Raw genomic sequence first — 23,564 nt, 5'->3', positions numbered from 1 at the left:
TATCAAGAATTGTAATTACATGCCATTGTTGAACAGTGGTAGAAAAATTGGGCCTTTGGTGCTGGCGCTGGTGCCACAACTCTGTAAGCCCTCACAGTTACTCTTGGTGGGCACAGGAATGGGCCCTTCTGTGAAATATTAGATCAAGAATTGTAATTACATGCCCCTTTTGAACATTGGCTGAAAAATTGGGCCTTTGTTGTTGGTGGTGGTGGTGCTGGTGCCACAACACTGCAACCCCTCACAGATACTCTAGTTGGAGCGCAGGAATGAGCCCGCTGCAAAGTATTGCATCAAAAATTGTAATTACACGCCCCTGTTAAACAGGGGCAGAAAAATTGTGTCTAAGGCAATGGTGCTGGTGCCACAACACTGCAACCCCTCACAGATACTCTAGTTGGAGTGCAGGAATGAGCCCGCTGCAAAGTATTGCATAAAAAATTGTAATTACATGCCCCTGTTAAACAGGGGCAGAATAATTGGACCGTAGGCACTGGTGCTGGTGCCACAACACTGCAACCCCTCACAGATACTCTATTTGGAGTGCAGGAATGAGCCCGCTGCAAAGTATTGCATCAAAAATTATAATTACACGCCCCTGTTAAACAGGGGCAGAAAAATTGAACCTTAGCCACTGGTGACGGTGCCCAGAACCAAAAATGTTCTTACAAGCTATCAGCATGATCATTGAGGAGGAAAAGGATAGTCACTCAGCATAACAGTATAGTCACTCAGCATCAGCATAGGCAGTCTTGAAGGGATCTGACATTTAAAAAAAAATATTCAGTTACATCAGCATCAGGTGCTTGGTGATCCAAGCCTGATTCATTTTTATGAAGGTCAGTCGAACGACCGAGTCGGTGGAGAGGCGCACCCTGTGATCAGTTACAAAGCCTTCAGCAACACTGAATGTGCGTTCTGAAAGAACTATGGATGCAGGACAAGCCAGTGGCTCAATTGCGTACTGTGCAAGATCTGGCCAGTGATCCATCTTCAAGACCCAGTAAGCCAGAGGATTTTCGGTGGGAAAGGTGTCCAAGTCTGATCTTGCCCCTAGGTATTCCCACACCATGTAAAACAGACGCTGTCGATGGTTGCTGGAACTGGTCATACCTTGGGGCTGCGGACTAAAAAAAATTCTGAACGCATCGGTTAGACGGCCACCTTCTCCACCGCTCCTTCTGTGACTGACTGAAGCCTCAGCAACACGTTGTCCAGAACCTGGATTTTGTAACCCCCGAGTCTCTTGGAACGCGTTGCACAGACCTCCCGAAGATGTTTCATCTTCTGCTTCCTCTGCGCTGGCAAGATAAGGTCCGCAACCTTAGTCTTGTAACATGGATCAAGGAGAGTTGCCAGCCAGTAATGTTCCCTCTCCTTGATAGCACGAATACGAGGATCCTTCCGCAGGCTTTGCAGGATCAGGGAGGCCATGCAATGTAGGTTTGCTGAGGCATTCGGGGGGGAGTCCTCTGGGTCACTGAGGACGAAATGATTCACAGCCACCTCATCCCAGCCACATACAAGTCCATGGGTTCCTTGGGAATGTTATTGATCCCTTGAAGACTGCTGCTGATGCTGAGTTCTAGGCTCCACCTCCATGCTGACACAATCCTCCTCCTCCTCCTCTTTCTGTGTGATAGGCGGGCAAGCAGGAACACTGTCTGGATAAAGGGGGCCTTGAGAGGTAAGGAAGTCCTCCTCTTCCTCCCTCTGTTCTGCAACAAATGGAAAAAAAATATGGACAGCCGCACTCCAAAAAAACTTGATGGTTGTCTTTATTTAAAAAAGGAAAAATGCACTACAAATCACAGCACACAACACGGGAGTAAAACAGCTGACACGTTTCGCACTATAAATTAGTGCTTAATCATAGCTGACAATTATAAAACATCACATCTAATATATAGCAAACTTTCAAAGACATGTGATCAATGCTAACCCCTGATAGGTCAAAACTAATTGACCAATGGGGTTGCCAGATCAAAATCCCTAACCACAATCATCTGTGTGTGTGTGAATAGGTCAGAGATCACTGAGATTTAACCCCAAAATGTCTAGATTATTGGAAAATATATCATGAAAAACGAATATAATAAATGTTTCTTGTGTAAAAAATTCATATAGATAAAAAAATGTGGTTCGTGTTTAAAAAGAGATTTAAATAAAGTGACTGAAACTATATAAATGTATCTGTAAATATAATGAAACCGTATAAAAAAATGCAATAAAATAAAATTAGATTGACTTAGATTACATAGGTGTGTCTAATTTTATTTTAATGCATTTTTGGATACGGTTTCATTATATTTACAGATAAATTCATATAGTTTCAGTCACTTTATTTAAATCTCTTTTTAAACACGAACTACATTTTTTTATCTATATGAATTTTTTACACAAGAAACATTTATTATATTCGTTTTTCCCTGCACATGCGTAGCTCTGCATTGTGATGCAGTCGGTGTGCTGCCCTTAAGCTGGCCCCTGGAGGGCATCCAATGGTGGAGCGTGTCCAATGGCCAGGTGCTAATGAGGATGCACCGTGTCCATGACCAGCACAGAGCCTGCTTGCCCTCGTGACTCTCGTCCTCTCCTTGTTGTCCTTCCAGACATACTAATGGCCTGCAGAGGACAAAGGCAGTACACACACCACATAGCTTTATGGTGCACACTGCAGAGGACACAGGCATTACACACCATGTAGCTTTAGGTGCAAACTGCAGAGGACACGGGCAGTACACACCAAGTAGCTTTAGGTGCAAACTGCAGAGGACAAAGGCAGTACACACACTATGTAGCTTTAGGTGCAAACTGCACAGGACACGGGCAGTACACACCATGTAGCTTTAGGTGCAAACTGCAGAGGACACGGGCAGTACACACCAAGTAGCTTTAGGTGCAAACTGCAGAGGACAAAGGCAGTACACACCACGTAGCTTTATGGTGCACACTGCAGAGGACACAGGCAGTACACACTACGTAGCTTTAGGTGCAAACTGCAGAGGACACGGGCAGTACACACCAAGTAGCTTTAGGTGCAAACTGCAGAGGACAAAGGCAGTACACACACTATGTAGCTTTACGTGCAAACTGCACAGGACACGTGCAGTACACACCACGTAGCTTTAGGTGCAAACTGCAGAGGACACGGGCAGTACACACCAAGTAGCTTTAGGTGCAAACTGCAGAGGACAAAGGCAGTACACACCACGTAGCTTTATGGTGCACACTGCAGAGGACACAGGCAGTACACACTACGTAGCTTTAGGTGCAAACTTCAGAGGACACGGGCAGTAAACACTACGTAGCTTTAGGTGCAAACTACAGAGGACAAAGGCAATACACACACCACGTGGCTTTATAGTGCACACTGCAGAGGACACAGGCAATACACCACGTGAGAATACTGCAGCTAGCACAATCACCTGCCTGCCAGTAAATTAGGAAGAGCTGATCTAGCTAAACTATACAGTGTATAAATATATGTACAATACCTGAGATGCATAGATATTCTCTACACACTTAAACTTTAACTGACTAGCCTGCCTGCTCTATCTACCTAGAAAAAATGACACTCTCTCTAACCACCGCAGCAACACACTACACAAGGCCGACCTGCAGGTGGCCTTTTATAGTGTGGGGCATGTACTAAACCCCCTGAGCCATAATTGGCCAAAGCAACCCTGGCTTTGGCCAATTATTGCTTTCCGTTTTTTGCGCGCTGTGATTGGCCAAGCATGCGGGTCATAGTGCATGCTTGGCCAATCATCAGCCAGCAATGCACTGCAATGCCGCAGTGAATTATGGGCCGTGACGCGCAACTCGAATTTGGCGCAAATGGCCTGTAACATTCGTAATTCGGCGAACGGTCGAACATACGTTGTTCGACTCGAACATGGGTTCGACTCGAACACGAAGCTCATCCCTAATCGTGATGAGGCCTGATCTGAGTGGAATCTGTCCTGTTTAAACACTGTATGGTCTTGACCACTGTACTTCAGCTTAGTTTCAGGATCTTGGCAATCTTCTTATAGCCTAGGCCATCTTTATGTAGGGCATCTTTTTGCCATGAGGTTCCACGTTAAACTTCTAGTGACCAGTATTAGAGAGTGAGAGCGATAACACCAAATTTAACACACCTGCTCCCCATTCACACCTGAGACCTCGTAACACTAATGAGTCACATGACACCAGGGAGGGAAAATGGCTAATTGGGTCCAAATTTGTACACTTCACTTTTTTTGCCAGCAGTTTAGACATTAATGGCTGTGTGTCAAGTTATTTGAGGGGACAGCACATTTACACTGTTATACAAGCTGCACACTCACTACTTTACATTGTAGCAAAGTGTAATTTCTTCAGTGTTGTCACATGTAAAGATATAATAAAATATTTACAAAAATGTGAGGGGTGTACTCATTTTTGTGAGATACTTTATGTATGTATGTATGTATGTATGTATGTATGTATGTATGTATCTTACTTTTTAGAAAATGAAAATGAAAAAAAAATGGTTGGTGTTGGTGACTTTGATTAATGCCAGTTCTTACCCTTTGACAAAAGTTTTTCAAATAAGTCAAGGCAATTATTTTGCAAATAGATCTGTGTATGTATCTACTCTACTAAATTTAAGTGATTTTCAATATCCCCACAGACAATTTACAGCAATCTAAAAAAACGGAATGACTGAACTAGGAAAGTGTTTCTTTATTTGTCCCACAGTGTGATTTTTTTAATGAGTATTGTGCTATATTTGCTCTGGAAACTTAGAGAATCTCCCTACACTAAACTTGCCAGGAGAGTTCCCGAAACCAAAATTTAAATGTACTGTACTTTAGACCTTTTGAAACACACATAAACCAGTAGGTAGTGGTCAAGTCACTTATAGTGCCACAGGAATTTGCTCACTTTAAATAAAGACGTAATTTTCTGTACACCCAGACTAGTAAATTATTCTTAACAGCCATTAACAGCCACAAACATCATGGAGATCTGAAGTAAAGATGTTTTTTAGATGAACAGACTAACTTGTTAAAATGGATGTAAACACGGTTCATGAAATTTGAGCAATGCTCAAATATCTGCAGTGTTTTCTTATCTGTCTTCAAAGTCCTATGTCCTGTGGCTTTCTCCTGCTCAGTTCTTCTGTTATCAGCATGATAACTTCTGACAAGTTCTCCGTCAACTGTGATAAAACCAGGATGAATTTTGTGTCAGAATGTGTGCTATAAATAGATTAGCAGAGAGCTGGTCTATTTACAGCACAGCTGTGCATCGTTTCTTCCTTTTTCTGCCTATGTGGAGAGGGGGTGTGTGCCTTTCCTCCGATCAGCTGTCTCACAGTGTAGAGCAAGAATGCATACCCACAGGTAAATCAGGAAAAGAAAATTCTAACAGAACAGTATATAAAGCTGAAGACAGCAGATACACATGTAAAACATATGTAGGCAGATGTGTTTCATCTCTGTGTATCACATCTGAGGTTGTTCACTTTACTGGGTATATGTGAGGGTTTACATCCACTTTAAGGAAGGTGGTTACAAAGGTGGCAAATTATTATAACCTACACTTAAAACTAGCTTCACTAAGAACATAAACTAGATTGCTATTGTCCTTTTTCATGTTCTTATAATAACAAATATATGCAAACACAGAGAAAAGTTTACTTTACAGTAATGTTTTATTAACGTTTAGGTAGTAATACATTTGTATTTTTATGTTTGAAACTGATGTTGGACACGTCTAAAAGAACCAATTTTAGAGCTAGAAGCTCCCCAGTCAGTGTATCTTCTATACTCTCCAGGTCTCAGGTAATACTGACGTCCTTTGTAGTTGGGCTCCTCATAGAACATCCAGTATCCATCATGTACATGGCAGGAGTGGATATCATTGTAGCGGAACTGCTCGTAAACACGAGGACAATCTTCAGTAAACTCCATCATCTGTCCCTTAAAGTCTTCTTTTTCATAGACACTTAATCTGAAGGGTCCACGGTGCTGTATTAAATAAAATGTATTATGTCAATTGCTGTTGCTTTAGAAATATGGCACAGTTGGGAAGCAAATGAAACAAACTATTGCAAGATTCACAGATTCACAAACTATTCACATTTCAAAATATTACTGAGCATATTTAAAAAAAAAAGTAAAATATACCTGTGGGGTCAGACGACAGGATCTGATAGAGTCATTGTATCCCAACCATTGCTGGAAATCAGGATATTCTCCCTTCCTCAAAAAGTACTGGTGTCCTCTGTAGTTGGGATGTTCATACAGGATCCAGTTCCCATTCTCCACTCGGATGGAGTTACAGTGATTGAAGTATGAAGACAAGTCAGAGGAATCAGAGTTGCACTCATAGGAGCGACCCTGGAAGTTTCTGTCCTCGTAGAAGACAATCTATAGAAAGACAGAGACATGTATTTAAAATGTTTTTCAAAACTCATGAATGTTATATATATATATATAGTATACAGTACTATTCTTTGCTTATAGCTTGCATATAACATGCTTATTATTAGTTTCAGAACTCTGACTACTTTGGTTGCTGCTTAAAAATATTTCAAATGCACTGCAATATGTCATCTAGCTATGTGCAGAAAATCCTTAGAAAATATAATTTTAGTTCATTACAGTACAAATGCCAGCTTGTATTCTGCCATACATATTGAAAAGTAACATACCTTAACCATTTTGACTGGAGATGTGACCCAGGAGCTGTGAGCTGTGAACTGTGAGCTGTTTCAGGGTTGGAGTGACGACTCTTTTATATACCTCTTTCTGCTGATGTTACAGAAAGTCAATGATGCTGACTGTTTTCTGTTAGCTATAGGATCTGTATAGGTCTTTTGTCTAATTTGTGCACACAACTTACTTTCATTGACCTGTTGTATAGTTGCATCTGCTTCAGAGGTCATAGGTGAAAACATTTCTTTCAAACTAACCTCATTAAAAAATAAATAAAGCATTGCTTTTATTTTATGTCATGGTCAATATTAAGGTGGAACACATTACAATTCATTTGGAAGGCACTGTTTTTGCACCAAGGGTTTTAAAGCTATTCAAAAAGATGTTTGGTTGAAAAAAGATCCATACATATATATGTCCATGGCACATAATATTTCAATACATTAATGGATGTGAGTTCTAAATTTATCAGATTAGCTGCTATTAGAGAATTAATAATTAACTCCTTTTACAAAAAGAAAGATGCTTCTGTGGCCTATATCCACCTTGTGATTTGTAAAATGAAAAATAGTAGGGGGGAAATGCTGGTGGATGGGCAGGTGGGCACCAGAGAGGAAATCTGGGCCAGTCTGAATGACTGGTCTAGTTTGCACATCCAATCATTTTGGAGCTATCAGTCATTCATGGAGTCATAGATACAGTCATGTGAAAAGTAGGCACAACCTATAGAAATTGTGTACATATTTGAACAGATAAGCACTAAAGTGGTCCTAAAGCCTTAAGGTTTTTATAGCATCAAATCATTCTTCTTTTTGGGACTTTGAGCACGGCAAACCTATATATTCAACCAATTTTTATATAAAAGTATAAATGTTATTAATCATAGTTAAAACATACTTTCATGGGGCTCAAACATTTCTTAAAATCAACAATAGCAGACATAAATACAGATATGTAAAAAGCAGGGTGAACAAATATCTGCGCTAACAATAATACATAAAAAATAAAATAAAACTGAATAAAAGCAGCCAGCACAGTTTGTAGATAACAGTTTGCGAAACACGTAGAGGCTTCTGGGTAAACTGTATAGGCAGAATTACATCACGTAGAACCTCCGGACGCTGAACCGCTTAGGAACCGAAGCGTGGAGCGCACGCCGGCGGAAAGCACAGATCGTTCGCGGAGAACAGTAACGCTGGACAGTGCCGGTCGCATAGGCACAAAATTATGTGAGTGAAAATTTTTATGATTTTTAATTAATTAACATAATTTTGAACATACTACACCATATTGAGTCCTTCTATTTTAACCTCCTTAGCGGTGATCCCGAGCGTGACTCGAGGTGGTTTTTCTATGCTATTTTCGGTAACCCCGAGTCACGTTCGGGGTAGCTGTGCAGAGCCTGCAGCGGCACGGCTTACCTTCTCCTGGCAAGTTACTTACCTTGTCCCTGGATCGAGCGATGCATCCCCGCTGTGTGAGCGAGCGGGTACTCACTCAATTCACACAGTGTGCCGCCAATCTCTGTTCCCTGCGACAATACGATGCATGGGGGCGGAGAACGGCGCCAAATTCAAAAAAGTAAACAAACACATTACATACAGTATACTGTAATCTTATAGATTACAGTACTGTATGTAAAAAATACACCCCCCCCCTTTGTCCCTAGTGGTCTGCCCAGTGCCCTACATGTACTTTTATATAATAAAACCTGTTCTTTCTGCCTGCAAATTGTAGATTGTCCATAGCAACCAAAAGTGTCCCTTTATGTCAAAAATGGTTTCAGAGCAGCTAGAAAACAGCGATAATAAATTAGAATCACTTGCAGAATTGTGCGATAGCGATTTGTGGGGAAATTCGTCATAAGAAAAAATAAAAGTAATGACAGCGACAATTCTGCAACTGAGCAAATTTCAGTGATTTTGAGTTGATTACATTATTGAATACTTTTTATTATAATTATATTATTATTTGTTATAATTATTTATAATTATTTATTATATTATAATTTATAATTTTGTTTTAAAAAAAAATTCATACCCGGGATCCCTACTAGACTCAGTTCTTTTGAAAGGCAAGAACGCGGTGAAGTCATCGCGTACGATGAGCATGCGCTCGTCACATTCAATGCCGTCGCTGCCATCTTGCTGCACCCTTCCTATGCCTAGGAAGCTACCGTGCATGCGTCAAAGTAATTTCGAGCATGCACGGGTTTCCACGGCGACAGGTAAATATACACACTCTCAGGTTTCTCGGCAGAAAGCACTGCCGAGAATCAGGACGAGAAAATAGAGAGCAGGTTCTGTATTTTTCTCGTCAAGATTTTAGGCAGTTTTCTTGACGATAAACCTGAAAGCCTCGTACACACGCACAGTATACCCGGCAAGAAAGCTCTGCCAGCAGTTTTCTTGCTGGTTCTTGCCGAGAAAACCTAGCGTGTGTACGAGGCTTAAGTCATAAATATCTGGTGAGTGTGTTATCCAAAGGGAGCGGAATCACTGGCACTTAGTGGTGTGGTGGAAGATCAGAAAAGTTTACACTGGATCAACTCTTTTTGGGATGAATTTCATTATGCTTATGAACTTTTTATTGAATGTAGTATTATTTCACCTGTCACGGGTGATATCGTTACACTGATAATTTGAATTATCACATTGTTATCATCTTTATAGCGATACTTTAAATTGTACCGCATATGAAGTTGTCTTTATTTTATTTTTAGGTTTATCTTTGCATTTTATTAGAGTTCCATACAACATGAGTGTAATTTAGCGCTACTTATTTTTTCAGTTTGGATAAAGGTAAAAAATACAATCACATTTCTACATTATTAAAGCGGCAGCAGGTTAGTCAGGTGTTTTTCCTTAAAGCGGGAGTTCAACCAATTCCATTTTTTTTTTTCCCCTTAGCTTCCTGCTCGTTTTGTCTAGGGGAATTGGCTATTTGTTTTAAAATATGATCCGTACTTACCCGTTTTTGAGATGCATCTTCTTCCGTCGCTTCCGGGTATGGGTCTTCGGGAGCGGGCGTTCCTTCTTGATTGACAGTCTTCCGAGAGGCTTCCGACGGTCGCATCCATCGTGTCACTCGTAGCCGAAAGAAGCCGAACGTCGGTGCGCCTCTATACTGCGCCTGCGCACCGACGTTCGGCTTCTTTTGGAAAATCGTGACGCGATGGATGCGACCGTCGGAAGCCTCTCGGAAGACTGTCAATCAAGAAGGAACGCCCATTCCCACAGCCCATACCCGGAAGCGACGGAGAGGATGCATCTCGTAAACGGGTAAGTACTGCTCATATTTTAAAACAAATAGCCGATTCCCCTAGACAAAACGAGCAGGAATCTAAGGCTAAAAAGTGCCCTCTAAGGGTGAACCCCCGCTTTAAGGCGCAGTGGTGGTACTTCAACTATCAGCCATAAATTAATACAGATATGTTTGCTAGGTGATGATACCCAATACCATACATGACTGTACATCACCTATGCATTCTATGCATTAAAGGGGTGTTCCACTCATTTTTAATGTTTATTATCTCCCCCCTCTCTGGCCGGCGTCTTCATTCTAAGTGTGGGCACCCGGCCGTGACAGCTTTCAGCTTCACGGCCGGGCACCCACTGCGCATGCGTGAGCGGCGCTGCGCCATCTGATTGGACAGGCGATCGCCTGGGACCTGTCATGTGTCCCAGGCAATCGCCTACAGGGAGGGGCTGCCAAAAGGCGATAAGACTATTCGCCTTTGCAGCCCCTCGGCGAAAGGAGGAAGTGGGACAGGAAGTCCGGGTTGGCCAGTGAATGAGGGAAGTACGGGTGCTGCAGAAGTGCTGCAGAAGTGGTGGGCTCCCAATTAGGATTGGCAAATTCTGCAGGAAGGACACTATGGGCATGATGGGCCTGTCTTTGTCTTCTTGGTGGCAGCTGGACACCCCCGCCAGCTTGATCTGCACTTATGGGACTCGCCACGTCACAAAGTGTTACTGCAGTGCTGGATGTACGACCATGGTGTACTAGGCCTCTGGTGCTTGCCAGTTCACCAGAAGGATCTGCACTAGTACTTCTCTGTTCCATACGAGAGCCCTGCGGTTCTTGCACCTCAACAACAGCAGAAGAATGAGGTCGGGTACGCCTGACTTTGGCAGGGACCTCAACTTCATCGTCAGTGCTATCTGTAATGGAGCCGCTGTTATCTACAGGATCGTATTCTGAGCCTGAATCTGACAGATGAGTGACCTCCTCTTCACTATCTGTCATGCTCAGAAACGTGTAGGCCTCTTCACTAGTGTAACTTTGATTTGCCATTTTGGGCTCTAAATTTACTGGAACACTAGTAAGATTCACAGGTAAAAAAGCACCTGACTGTCATCAACTGTATAAAACACTACCAAATGTTAACGTTTGCAGGTATCAGGCCTGACTCTGCGAACCCTGCAGTTATGTGTTTAGTGTTTTGTAAGTGACAGTGATCGATCGATACTGCACTTGGGTGGGCTGGGCGGAGGGACAAAATGCAGGTGCTAGCAGGTATCTGGGCTGATCCCGCTAACACTGCGTTTTTGGGAACCCTAAACTGCTGAGGACACTAGTATAGATCTGATCAGATCAGATATTGATCCTTTCAGATACTATACCACTAAGGGAGTTGTATGCTGCTAGCGTGGGTGTTAGCGCTACTGGGACTAATCTGACGCTGCCTGGGGTGACGCAGACCCTATCTGACACTAAACCTAACTGATATCACCTGCTGGGCAATCTGGGGGTTAAACCTTTATTGGGTAATAAATGGCGGGTGAACCTAAATAGCTAACTGGCAAACTAGCATCACCAGTGACACTTATACGGTAATCACTGGTGAAAGGGTTAACTAGGGGGCAATCAGGGGGTTAAAACCTTTATTAGGTAGTATATGGGCGTACCTGATGCAATAAAAAGCTGACGGTGAACCTAAATAACTAACTGGCTACCTAGCGTCACCCGCGACACTTATACAACGATAAAAAAAAAAACGTTTAGTGACACTGGCGACAGGGGGTGAAAGGATTACCTGGAAGGCGATCAAGGGGTTAAACCTTTACCTAAAGGGGCCTAACACTAACTGCTCTTACACTTTTTACAGTCACAAATGACACCAAATGCAGTGAACAGTAAATAAATATCCACTGCAATCGGAGACCCTGTGACTGGCAGTGATCTGGGGGGTGACCGGGGGGTGACTGGGGGGTGATTTATGTGCCTATGTGTCCTGGTGTCAGTGTACTGTTGTGCACTTACTATTAGATGTCTTCCGAAGTGACCGACGGTGCGCTACATGCACTGCGGCACAAAGAAAGAGTATCACTGATGCATACAAAAACCCCAGCACAGTCATTTAAAAAAATGAGAATAAAAAGCTTTCATTACAAATGATTTGGCATAAACTATGGAAGTGTGCGTTACACAAAGTGTGGAAGGATTCAGGAGTGTGTTATGTACAGAGGGCAGGGCTCAGGAGTGTGTTATGCAAAGGGTGCAGGGTTCTGGAGTTACATATAGAGTGCAGGGTTTTGGCGGGTGTTATGTACAGAGTGCAGGAGAATGTTAGGCACAGTGCATGGTTCTGGAGTACGTTACGTACAGAGTGCAAGAGTTCAAGAGCGCTAGGTACAGAGTGCTGTCATCCATCCATATTCTCTTAAAATATAACCTCTGAACCCCCCCTCCCTACACACATAACAAAGACTCCTGGAACAGGAAGGAGGTAAAGATTAGGGGGCAGCTCACCCCCCTCCTCAAACATGTTGCAGTCTGCCTTTCACTTGCCCCGACTCTAGTGCAGAGCAGAGAGGTTGTTGAAGGAGCCGAGCTGTTACTTTCACTTTCAACTACAGAAGCCAAGCTTCTGTGTTTAAGTGAAAGTGTGGAGCTGCCTGTGAGTGCAGGGCTAATAGAGGCTGAAAAAACCCTGGGGGGAGAGGAATAGACAGCGGACCCTGACCCTCTGTCCTGGTCAGCAATGTATTAATGCCGGTGTCGTGTCACCGGCTCTTTCGATATGCACTGGTTTGACAGAGGGGCGGGTCTGAGTAGCAAGTATCTGTTTGCTGTGCTTAGCTCCCGTCTGCCCCTGCATGGTGGCCAAGTATCATGGTAAAGGGTGCATGAGTACATGGTTGTGTCAGGGCTGGGCTCAGCCCTTCCTTCTCTGAGCTGACCTCACCTGCTGCACTCACCTGCTCCACGTTCCAGCGATGCGCCGGCCGGAGCTCCGCTCCTCTCCCCCCTCTCCGGCCGGCGTCCTCATTGTTACTGTGGGCACCCGGCCGTGACAGCTTTCGGCTTCAAGTCCGGGCACTTACTACGTATGTGCGAGCGGCGCTGTGTTATCTGATTGGACAGGCGATCGCCTGGGACCTGTCACGTGTCCCAGACGATCGCCTACAGGGAAGGGCCGCCAAAAGGCGATATGACGTATCGCCTTAGCGGCCCCTCGGCGGAAGGAGGAAGTGTGACAGGATGTCCCACTCCTCCTGAAGCCCCCACTCCCCCCCCAAATGTGGCATGTAAGGGGGCAAGGAGTTGATTAAGCGGAAGTTCCACTTTTGGGTGGAACTCCACTTTAACTTGGCTTACTCTGTTTATCTTTTTATTATTATTATTATTATTTTTGAACAAGTGTGATTTAATTGTACTTTTGTCTCGGTCTGATTCATGGTTTCTAAAAGTAGGCGAAGGCCATGAATTCAGAAAATGCAGTCAATCCACTTGTTGGTAATATTTTTTCAGATTGGATGACCTAGATCACCGCATAGATCAGTTTGCCATGGCAGTACAGATGCTCCTGAGTCACATGGCTTACCTGGAATCTCCTACTGTGGCCACTCTGGTAGAAACTGTGTTCCAGGCTGACCCTGCTGTTGCCCCAGTCTCTGTTCAGGTATTCGCCTTGAATACTACCTCTATAAGGGGTATGTCTGTTTCCGCTCTGCTTCCCCAACGATTTGGGGGAGATCCAGTCCAATGCAGAAGGTTTCTCAACCAGGTTGAGATATATTTTGAGATGCTGCCCCATGAGATGCTTCCCAATGCATTTCCCACAGACAGAAACAAAGTAGGTTTTGTGATGTCTTTGCTTTCTGAGAGAGCCTTGGCCTGGGAAAACCCTCTATGGCAGACGAAAAAAAACCTGTTGTCTTAAGTTACCCAGAGTTTGTGGCTTCTTTTAAAAATGTTGCTGCCAAGTGCCTCATGTCCATCAAACAGAGTACTGGACAGAGAACTGTTGCCGATTATGCCTTTGAATTCTGTACTTTGGCAGCAGAGGTTGCTTGGAACAATGAGGCCCTCGTGGCTGCTTTTTCTCATGGTCTCTCGGATACCATCAAGGATGAGATAGCAGCCCGAGATATACCCACTGAGCTGGAGAAGTTGTTCTCATTTGCCATGCTCATTGACTCCAGACTCAGAGAAAGACTCTCGTTTAAGCAACGCTTGCGGAAGCCTCCTGTGGCACACACTTCATTAGTGCTAATTAATTTTTACAGTGCACGTGTCAAATATTGTTTTTGGTTAAAATTCAGCTTTATGTAGCAGTCAGCTAATAATGGATCCAAAGAAATGATTTGCAAAAGTGTTCAAATCTTAAGGGGAAAGTATAATGAGTAAATAATGCATGGAATGTTTCCTAGCAGGGTAAGGGTTGTGATGGTTTTGGAAGTCTGTCATTCTGCCCAGACTTTTTACCTTCTACATAGAAAGTTGTTTTATTTACTTCAAGGGTGGTATGTTTAAGGTATTTACCAGCCTAAGCAGGCTTTATTTATGTCTCTCTCTCCATTTTCTTTTAGTCCTTCAATCATTGGAAACAGAATGTTTTCTACCCTTAATTGCTGCTTATCCTGCCCCCCACCATTTATGTGTTTATTATTAAGTGCCAGAGAGTCATTGGGAGCCATTTGAGAATGACTTAGAAAAAACAAACCTGTGTCTTTCTAATTGATATTAACAGGGCAGAATTACTTTAAAACAGGTGCTACTTGGTCCTTGCATTCATTCACACAATGGCCTAGTACATATAAATCAGGGATATATCATTAGAGAAAACAGAAGGCACAGCATTTATGGCCACCCTGTGTCCCTTTATGTGCTTTGTATCTCCTATCAGTTACAGAGTGTAAAACTTGCCAGCAGGAGAGGATAGGACCGGAAAGGGGCAGGCCACAGTTTGACCACAAGAGCTGTGGTCTCTGTTTCTGAGAGTAGAGTACCAATGAATTTGGTACTATTGCACTATTGGAATAGAATAAGAATGCTTGCAGTTGCTGGAAGCCTGTAAGATAAATTTATGTTGGCTGAGGAAAGACACATAAGCGAAGAGACAAGAATGCTGCGAACCCCAAGATTGAATCGTGTAGAAAAAGAAATTTACCCCACGGGGCTTTGGACAGCAAAGGTATAAAAGTGTAACAAATGTAATATAATAAAGCATGGTTTATTTTATGGTTGTCAATAACATACATTTTAAATGCCATAACAAATTGAAAGAAAACCCTTTACGGATCTGGTGATACAATACATATTCCACAATATTGGACAAATGTATACAACATTGCTTTATGCTGTGTGATGTGCGTTCCCCGACGCGTTTCGACCTCTAAGTGGTCTCTTCAGGGGGATGGTTGATTCTACAAAAATATACATAACATAAATTTGCGATCAAAAAGTATAAATATAAATCACATAAATTGACCCAAGAATAAGGTTTACCGTTAACGAATGAAGTGGGTTTTGTAATAACCAGAGATGTGCAGAGCCGTTAGAAAATCCGAAGGGAGCGCCACCCACAACCCCATGGGGGAGAGAGGGAAACCAAAACAGACCCCAGGGGGGTTGCAAGGAGCCGCACAGTGGACGCCCTCCGAGGATCAGGGGAGCCGGTGCCTGCAGAGTGCCCCCAATGGGTTAGCCCTGTGTAATTGAAGAGAATTAGAAATATTAAATCATAGCATATTGTGCTAAAGTGTAGGATTATCTGTGGGTAAGGCATGTATATAAAAAAGAGGGACTGGCAGCAGGTTTGTAATTTTATCTGAAAAAAACAAAAAAAAAAAGCAAAAAAAATATTTTTTCCTTTTTTCTTCTTTATTGAATTAGATCTACTCATTGATGACCCGAAGGGGTAACTAGTCAATAAATAATGGTCAGGAATTGATGTGTATATTAAGGTACTTAATATAAAAATAGTATAAGAGTGCTCCAATGGCAGACAAAAGTGATTAAGAGACTTTATTAGTCTGGTAAAAGGTGCGTGTACAAGGGTGGGGATGTGTGAGACACATTACAATGTGTATGTTACGTGGACCATCAAAGAATATGTGGATACATATGGTGATAGTAAAAATGTTGGAAATATATGAAAAAAATAAATAAATAAATAAAATAAATAAACAAGAAAACAAAAAGAAGGGGGGAGTGAAAGTTGAAAAATCAACATAGGAGTGTAATAATAAAAGGGTGCTGTTACCTGATAGGGGATTAAATGGATAGGAGTAGGTAAAGTGTGGGCTTGTAGAGCTTGTTGTTGAGTATTCAGATCTAGGCTGCAGACAGTGCAGGGAAGACCCAGGCTTCCAATGTTGGAGGAGATGAAAGGAATGAACTGCTGTCCATGCTCAGCTGCCTGGAATCAAGACTTGACTCACAGGCAGACTGTCTTTTATATGCCAGTGGGCGTGGCCATGAATGTGGGCTTAACACTGCTGTCCATGCTCAGCTGCCTGGAATCAAGACTTGACTCATAGGCAGACTATCTTTTTTATGCCAGTGGGCGTGGCCATAGGTGGGGGTTAAACACATGCTGGCTCCAGGCTTCCCCATAGATCACGGAGATGACGTAAGGGCCGCTACACGAGCAGCCCTGGTGCGGCTCCCTCGGCGCTCCGGAAGGTCAGGGGACCCCGACCACTGTCGTCACCCCCGTCGCAAGCTGCATGACGTCGTGGCGAGCCGCGCACGCCGGCGCCTCATGCGCGCGCAGCCCGCCACGGCCATACAGGGATGATCGCAGAACGCCGCCGGCAAGGCAAAGCTCCGTGGGCGGTCGAGAACCCCCGGCCGCACCTGAGCAAAAAAGGGGGGGTGGGAATGTGGGACATTCCACTGCCCCCCACCACCTTGCCGGGAACCCCCATGGGACCGCGGAAACCCCCCCCCCCCACCCGGGGGCACAGAGGGGCCTCCCCGGATGACCGGCTACAATAAAAACTGGTTGCAAACATGGCAAAATGCACATGATGGTGTAAAACGGTGTCATAAAATGCATGTGAACTATGCATCAAAAATATTTACATGAGCTGTGTGCTAATTCCATATCATGAAAACCCCTGCGTGTGTGATCCCCAGCAGATACCCCTATGGGTGTCTGAGCAGAAATGCAATTCAGAAGTACGTGGTAGATGCTTGCTGATGCGTGGGGAGAAGAGAGAAGAAAGGAATCATTCACTCTGGTCGCACAACTAATGGGTGTCTTATCTATGGTGAGAAACACCCATAAGTAATCCTTGAATAAATGTCAAGGTGCAAGTGGGGATGCAGGGGTTTAATGACAGGACGGAAAAAACGCACAGTTCAAGTCAAGTCTCAATGTGTCAAGGGGAACGGGTGTTTATCCACCCAAAAAAATTTTTGTTGGCTGAGGAAAGACACATAAGCGAAGAGACAAGAATGCTGCGAACCCCAAGATTGAATCGTGTAGAAAAAGAAATTTACCCCACGGGGCTTTGGACAGCAAAGGTATAAAAGTGTAACAAATGTAATATAATAAAGCATGGTTTATTTTATGGTTGTCAATAACATACATTTTAAATGCCATAACAAATTGAAAGAAAACCCTTTACGGATCTGGTGATACAATACATATTCCACAATATTGGACAAATGTATACAACATTGCTTTATGCTGTGTGATGTGCGTTCCCCGACGCGTTTCGACCTCTAAGTGGTCTCTTCAGGGGGATGGTTGATTCTACAAAAATATACATAACATAAATTTGCGATCAAAAAGTATAAATATAAATCACATAAATTGACCCAAGAATAAGGTTTACCGTTAACGAATGAAGTGGGTTTTGTAATAACCAGAGATGTGCAGAGCCGTTAGAAAATCCGAAGGGAGCGCCACCCACAACCCCATGGGGGAGAGAGGGAAACCAAAACAGACCCCAGGGGGGTTGCAAGGAGCCGCACAGTGGACGCCCTCCGAGGATCAGGGGAGCCGGTGCCTGCAGAGTGCCCCCAATGGGTTAGCCCTGTGTAATTGAAGAGAATTAGAAATATTAAATCATAGCATATTGTGCTAAAGTGTAGGATTATCTGTGGGTAAGGCATGTATATAAAAAAGAGGGACTGGCAGCAGGTTTGTAATTTTATCTGAAAAAAACAAAAAAAAAAGCAAAAAAAATATTTTTTCCTTTTTTCTTCTTTATTGAATTAGATCTACTCATTGATGACCCGAAGGGGTAACTAGTCAATAAATAATGGTCAGGAATTGATGTGTATATTAAGGTACTTAATATAAAAATAGTATAAGAGTGCTCCAATGGCAGACAAAAGTGATTAAGAGACTTTATTAGTCTGGTAAAAGGTGCGTGTACAAGGGTGGGGATGTGTGAGACACATTACAATGTGTATGTTACGTGGACCATCAAAGAATATGTGGATACATATGGTGATAGTAAAAATGTTGGAAATATATGAAAAAAATAAATAAATAAATAAAATAAATAAACAAGAAAACAAAAAGAAGGGGGGAGTGAAAGTTGAAAAATCAACATAGGAGTGTAATAATAAAAGGGTGCTGTTACCTGATAGGGGATTAAATGGATAGGAGTAGGTAAAGTGTGGGCTTGTAGAGCTTGTTGTTGAGTATTCAGATCTAGGCTGCAGACAGTGCAGGGAAGACCCAGGCTTCCAATGTTGGAGGAGATGAAAGGAATGAACTGCTGTCCATGCACAGCTGCCTGGAATCAAGACTTGACTCACAGGCAGACTGTCTTTTATATGCCAGTGGGCGTGGCCATGAATGTGGGCTTAACACTGCTGTCCATGCTCAGCTGCCTGGAATCAAGACTTGACTCATAGGCAGACTATCTTTTTTATGCCAGTGGGCGTGGCCATAGGTGGGGGCTAAACACATGCTGGCTCCAGGCTTCCCCATAGATCACGGAGATGACGTAAGGGCCGCTACACGAGCAGCCCTGGTGCGGCTCCCTCGGCGCTCCGGAAGATAAGATAAATTTAAGTGTAACCACCAGATTACTGCTAATTAAATGGACAGGGGCATATGGCAAGAGGAAGGGATCAGGCACCCAGTGTTAGAATAGGTCTGCATGTTTCTTCTAAATTTTTAAATTCAGGAACGCAGTAATTCTAGTTGAGGATTTGAAACTGTATCAATATTTTGCCACGGAGTCCTTTGAGAGCATATGAAGCTCTAAGCGCTGCAAATGTACTTTTCATTAAAGAGAAATTGTATGTGCTTTGCGTCATTTGTTAGCTTTTTGTTAGATTAATAAAACATTTTGATGAGGGGGCACACTGTACACCTTTGCTGCCATTGTGCTATTTGCTGGGTTTCCAGTGTGCCCCTGTGCCTTTAGGGAGGAGTGGGCTCCCTCCAGGCAAACCTGCCCTCAGTCTATCCATTACTATATACAGTACTGTAAGTGCTCCTACTATTGAGACTCTAAAATGTGTAGAGTTAGGACTGCAGATAATACTGAAGTGCATCGTCATGGACTCTGCAGCTAATGCTTTTGCAAACCCCTGTTTTTAATGTGAACTGGTAGACAGGTAAATTTGGTTTGTTGCAGGCTGGTTGGTCAGTTGGGCTGGGAACTTTTCTATGTTTTTGTTTGACATGCGTCGCCCTTCCATGTTCTCCTTGCTGTTTAGGCCAGTTATAGGTTAGGGCAGTTGCCATTTTTTGTACTGTTGGTAATTTGGTGGGGAGGGGGGCACACTGGACATCTTTGCTGCCATTGTGCTATTTGCTGGGTGTCCAGTGTGCCCCTGTGCCTTTAAGTAGGAGTGGGCTCCCTCCAGGCAAACCTGCCCTCAGTCTATCCATTACTATATACTGTATGTGCTCCTACTAATGAGACTCTAAAATGCATAGAGTTAGGACTGCAGATAATACTGGGGTGCCTCGTCGTGGACTTTGCCGATTATGCAAATATTTGCAAATGTGTGCAAATTAAACCCCTGTTTTTAATGTGAACTGTTAGACAGGTCAATTTGGTTTGTTGCAGTCTGGTTGGTCAGTTGGGCTGGGAACTTTTTTTGTTTTTGATAGACATGCATCGCTTTTCCGTGTTCTCCTTGCTGTTTAGGGCAGTTATAGGTTATTGCAGTGGCCATTTGTTTGTACTGTTGGTAATTATGTGAGGGGGCGCACTGGACATCTTTGCTGCCATTGTGCTATTTGCTGGGTCTACTGTGCACCCCTGTGCCTTTAACCACTTGCCCACTGGGCACTTAAACCCCCTTCCTAACCAGACCAGTTTTCAGGTTTCAATGCTCTCACATTTTGAATGACAATTACTCAGTCATGCAACACTGTACCCATATGGTATTTTTATCTTTTTTTTTTCACATAAATAGAGATTTTTTTGGTGGTATTCAATCACCACTGGGTTTTTTTGCGCTATAAATTAAAAAAGACTGAAAGTTTTGTAAATTTTTTTATTTTTCTTTGTTTCTGTTTTTCTTTTTTTACACAAAGTTGTCCATTTATATGATTTTTCTAACACATAGCATGTACATAGCAAAAATTGCACCCCAAAATACATTCTGCAACTCCTCCTGAGTATAACAATACCACATGGTTTGGACTTTTCCACAGCCTGGCCACATACAGAGGCCCAACATGCAGGGAGCACCATCAGGTGTTCTAGGGACATACATTTCAAATCCAATTTCTACCTATTACACTTTTCTAAGGCACTGTAGGGCACTGATGGGCACTATAGTGGCATGGATGTGGCATGGATGAGCACTGATGTGACATGGATGTGGCACAGATGAGTACTGATGTGGAATGGATGAGTATTGGTGTGGCATGGATGTTATACAGATGAGCACTGGTGTGGTGTGGATGAGGCATGGACAAGCACTGATGTGGTATGGATGAGGCATGTATGAGGCATGGATGAGTACTGATGGGGCATGGAAATGGCATGGATGAGCACTGATGTGGCATGGATGAGCACTGATGTGGCACGGATGAGTACTGATGTGGCACAGATGAGCACTGATTTGGCATGGATGAGGCATGGATGTGGCACGGAGGAGCACTTATATGACATGGCACAGATGAGTACTGATGTGGCATGGATGTGGCATGGATAATCACTGATTTGGCACGGAGGAGTACTGATGTGGCATGGATGAGCGCTGATGTGGCATTGATGTGGCACGAATAAGCACTGATTTGGCATGGATGAGGCACGGATGTGGCAAGGATGAGTACTGATATGGCATGGATGAGCACTGATATGACATGGCACGGATGAGTACTGATGTGGCATGGATGTGGCACAGAAGAGTACTGATGTGGCATGGATGTGGCACAGATGAGTACTGATGTGGCATGGATGAGCACTGATGTGGCACGGATGAGCACTGATGTGACACGGATAAGTACTGATGTGGCATGGATGTGGCATGGATGTGGCATGGATGAGCACTGATGTGGCATGGATGAGCACTGATGTGGCATGCATGAGTACTGACGTGGCACAGATGAGTACTGATGTGGCATGGACGTGGCATGGATGAGTACTGATGTAGCACGGCTGGGCATGAATAAGCATGAATGAGGCATGGCTGGGCAGGGATGAGAATGGCTGGGCATGGATGAGCATGACTGGGCATGAATGAGCAAGGCGGGGCACTGATGAGCAAGGCCGGTTATGGCTGGGCATGGATGAGCATGGCTGGGCATGGATGAGCATGGCTAGGCACGGATGAGCATGGCTGGGCACAGATGAGCATGGCTGGGCACAGATGAGCATGAATGATCATGGGTGAGCATGGCCGAGCATGGAGGAGCAATGTCTGGGCATATTTGGCCACGGCTGGGCATGGATGAGCATGGCTGGGTATGGATGAGCATTGCTGGGCACGGATGAGCATGGCTTGGCATGGATGGGCATCAATGAGCACGGATGAGCATTGATGAGCATAGATGGGCATGGATGAGCATGGATGAGCATTGCTGGGCACTTTTGGGCATGGATGGGCACAGAAGAGCATGGCTGGGCACGGATGAGAATAGCTGGACATGGCTGGGCATGGATGGGCACAGACAAGCACAGCTGGGCATGGATGAGCATGGCTCGGCATGGATGAGCATGATGGGAACAGCTGGGCATGGATGAGCATGACTGGGCACGAATGAGCATGAATGAGCCAGAAGGAGCACAGATCAGCGCAGTGGGCACTTCACATCCAGCCCAAAAGTGCTGCTGCACCCGGCTCCCTCCTCTCCTCACACACACCTTACTGGACATGCACCAGCTTGTTTAAAAGTGATCGCTCTGTCATTGGACGGAACAATCACATGGTAAAGGGCCGCTGTCATTGGCCCTTTACACTGATCTGTGATGGACCGTGTCCGGTCGACCCGGCCATCACCCGGCCCCAGGGAGAATCCATAGATGCCCTCCCAGAACTATCCGACTGCGCTGTAGCAGTCTTACGGCTATGGGCCTGTCTGCAAGTGGTTAGAGGAGTGTGCTCCCTTCAGGCAAACCTGCCCTCAATCTATTGCTATATATGTGCTCCTACTATGGAGGATCCCAACATTTATAGAGTTAGGACTGCAGATAATACTAGTGTGCCTTCTCACAGCCTCTGCAGCTTACGCATTTTTTTTGTATTTGCTTGTAATACAATGTTAAGTCTTATCTTTATCGTAGTGATACTAACCTTACAGAGTGTTTATAAGAGTACAGTAGGTGTTTGTGATATTGTGCTTTTAGCACGACAGCGTCGCGCTGATACTCGGCGACAGGTTGCCGAGATCTCGCCGACATCTCAAACTCACTGGAATAGTGACAGCACATCCCAGCAAGCGCGTCATAGAAGCGACGGGAGATCCGACTTGGATTCCCGCCAATTCTACACGTGTGCGGCGTTTGTTATGAATCCTGAGGGGGAAGTCCCCGCCGGATTTTAAATAAAAATCCGGCATGGGTTCCCCCCCCCAGGAGCATACCGGGCCCTTAGGTCTGTTATGGGTTGTAAGGAGAGCCCCCCTACGCCGAAAAAAACGGCGTAGGGGGTCCCCCTACAATCCATACCAGACCCGTATCCAAAGCACGCTACCCGGCCAGCCAGGAAGGGAGTGGGGACGAGCGAGCGCCCCCCCCCTCCTGAGCCGTACCAGGCTGCATGCCCTCAACATGGGGGGGTTGGGTGCTCTGGGGCAGGGGGGCGCACTGCGGCCCCCCACCTCAGAGCACCCTGTCCCCATGTTGATGAGGACAGGGCCCCTTCCCGACAACCCTGGCCGTTGGTTGTCGGGGTATGCGGGCGGGAGGCTTATCGGAATCTGGGAGCCCCCTTTAATAAGGGGGCCCCCAGATACCGGCCCCCCCACCCTAAGTGAATGAGTATGGGGTACATCGTACCCCTACCCATTCACCTGCAAGAAAAGTGGTAAAAACACAAATAAACCACACAGTGTATTAAAATATTTTATTTTTCTGCTCCGGAGGCCGCCCCCTGTCTTCTTTATTAGCTCTTTTACCAGGGGGGGCTTCTTCTTTGACGTCTTCGGGTGGGTGGGGGCCGCCGTCTGGTTCTCTTCCACCGCCGGGGGGGGGGTGGCTTTTAAAAAAGCCC

At 44.4% G+C, this 23,564-nt stretch overlaps 1 protein-coding gene and 2 long non-coding RNA genes across 3 annotated transcripts; all 3 read right to left on the bottom strand.

Moving 5' to 3' along the window:
• Positions 1 to 5,669: 5,669 nt before the first annotated feature.
• Positions 5,670 to 6,776, bottom strand: LOC120943805 (gamma-crystallin 1-like). The gene is made up of 3 exons (XM_040357350.1): positions 6,686 to 6,776; positions 6,159 to 6,401; positions 5,670 to 5,999 (listed from the first exon to the last, which is right to left on the bottom strand). Exons 1-3 carry the CDS (start codon positions 6,692 to 6,694, stop codon positions 5,718 to 5,720), a joined length of 534 nt encoding a protein of 177 aa, XP_040213284.1. The 5' UTR covers positions 6,695 to 6,776; the 3' UTR covers positions 5,670 to 5,717.
• Positions 6,777 to 15,131: 8,355 nt separating this feature from the next.
• On the bottom strand, positions 15,132 to 16,483 carry LOC120943804. Its single transcript, XR_005750321.1, has 3 exons — positions 16,183 to 16,483; positions 15,426 to 15,626; positions 15,132 to 15,343 (listed from the first exon to the last, which is right to left on the bottom strand). It is a non-coding gene; the product is annotated as an uncharacterized LOC120943804 (long non-coding RNA).
• Positions 16,484 to 17,470: 987 nt separating this feature from the next.
• LOC120943803 lies at positions 17,471 to 18,662 on the bottom strand. Its single transcript, XR_005750320.1, has 3 exons — positions 18,521 to 18,662; positions 17,765 to 17,965; positions 17,471 to 17,682 (listed from the first exon to the last, which is right to left on the bottom strand). It is a non-coding gene; the product is annotated as an uncharacterized LOC120943803 (long non-coding RNA).
• Positions 18,663 to 23,564: the final 4,902 nt, after the last annotated feature.

This window comes from Rana temporaria, chromosome 6 (genome assembly GCF_905171775.1).
Source record: "Rana temporaria chromosome 6, aRanTem1.1, whole genome shotgun sequence".
Taxonomy (NCBI): Eukaryota; Metazoa; Chordata; class Amphibia; order Anura; family Ranidae; genus Rana; species Rana temporaria.
This window is presented reverse-complemented; position numbering and strand designations above follow the sequence as displayed.